Source organism: Acanthisitta chloris, unplaced genomic scaffold, assembly GCF_000695815.1.
Source record: "Acanthisitta chloris isolate BGI_N310 unplaced genomic scaffold, ASM69581v1 scaffold14383, whole genome shotgun sequence".
Lineage (NCBI taxonomy): Eukaryota > Metazoa > Chordata > Aves > Passeriformes > Acanthisittidae > Acanthisitta > Acanthisitta chloris.
In genome coordinates, this window is record NW_008666675.1 from 1 (window position 1) to 1,077 (window position 1,077).

The following is a 1,077-nucleotide window of genomic DNA, read 5'->3' on the forward strand; positions in this document are numbered from 1 at the left end:
GTGCATCTCGGAGCTGCTGTAGACCAGCTTGACGCAGAGGTCCCTGAAGGACAGCTGGCTGAGGCTGAAGACGATGCGCTTGAAGAGGGGGAAGTCACTCAAGGCCCTCTCACTCACCACCACCTGTGAGTATGCCTGCAGCAGGAAATTCAGCTCGCTGATGCCGTAGCTGCCAATGTCCTCCAGAGACTGGGGGTAGCACTTGGGGTTGAAGATGGCTGAGAAGGAGCTGATGGCCTCCAGGACGCTGCTGGGGAACCTGTCCAGCAGGTTGCCCCGCACGCTCTCCAGGTAACTCTCCTTCAGGCGCTCAAAGTGTTTCAGGTGTACCTGGGAGCAGTTGGCCAGCTCGACACCCTTGTAGTAGAGGTGGCTCTCGCCCTCCCGGTCATCCTGCGGGTGCTCGTTCATCTCTCTGAGGAACTCCCGGAGGTTCTGGCCACTGGTGCTCTGCTGGGCCTGCAGAGTGGTGGCCGTGGCTGAGACAATGGGCTTCAGGATGGAGAGGTCAAAGTCCTCAATCTGGAAGAAGCGACTGAGCTTCTGGAAGATTGGGAGGACATCCAGGAGGATCTTGGTGAAGGCCACAAACCGGAACTTCTTGAGCTCTTCGCAGAGGCCACGGGCCACGGGCGAGCGCTCCGCCTCGCTCTCCAGCAGCAGCACCAGTGTGGGCCACAAGGAGTCAATGGCTTCCATGGCTGGGAAGATAGAAGTCCAGTGGATGGCCTTGGGGCTCCCAAGGTCTATCTCACAGAGGTCCAGGACGCTCCGCAGCTCCTGCAGGCCATCGCTTTCCCACCGGCAGCTGGAGTAGAGCCTGTACACAGCATCCACGGTGGTCTCATACTTCTGGAGGTACTCGATGGTACCGATAGTCTCGGCTGGCAGCAGGGAGCTGCCGTTGGACAGGCAGTGCATCTCGGTGAGGAGCGGGCAGAGCGAGGTCAGCGCGGTCCCCACCCCACTCAGCCGCTCGGCTACCAGCGAGGCGCTGTCGGCACTCAGCCAGGTGAGCTTCACGGTGGGGATGCCGAAGGAACGCATCACCTCGCCCACCTTGCCTGCCACGGCGGA

At 61.1% G+C, this 1,077-nt stretch overlaps 1 protein-coding gene across 1 annotated transcript in view; it reads right to left on the reverse strand.

Annotated features, from left to right (window-relative positions):
* Window positions 1-3: 3 nt before the first annotated feature.
* LOC103799881 overlaps window positions 4-1,077 on the reverse strand; it is a gene marked incomplete at its 3' end in the record, with an annotated part of 2,723 nt that continues 1,649 nt past the window's right edge. Inside the window, exon 3 of the mRNA XM_009072233.1 lies at window positions 4-1,059. Coding sequence (XP_009070481.1) covers window positions 4-1,059 — 1,056 coding nt within the window. The remainder of the gene's footprint in view (window positions 1,060-1,077) is intronic.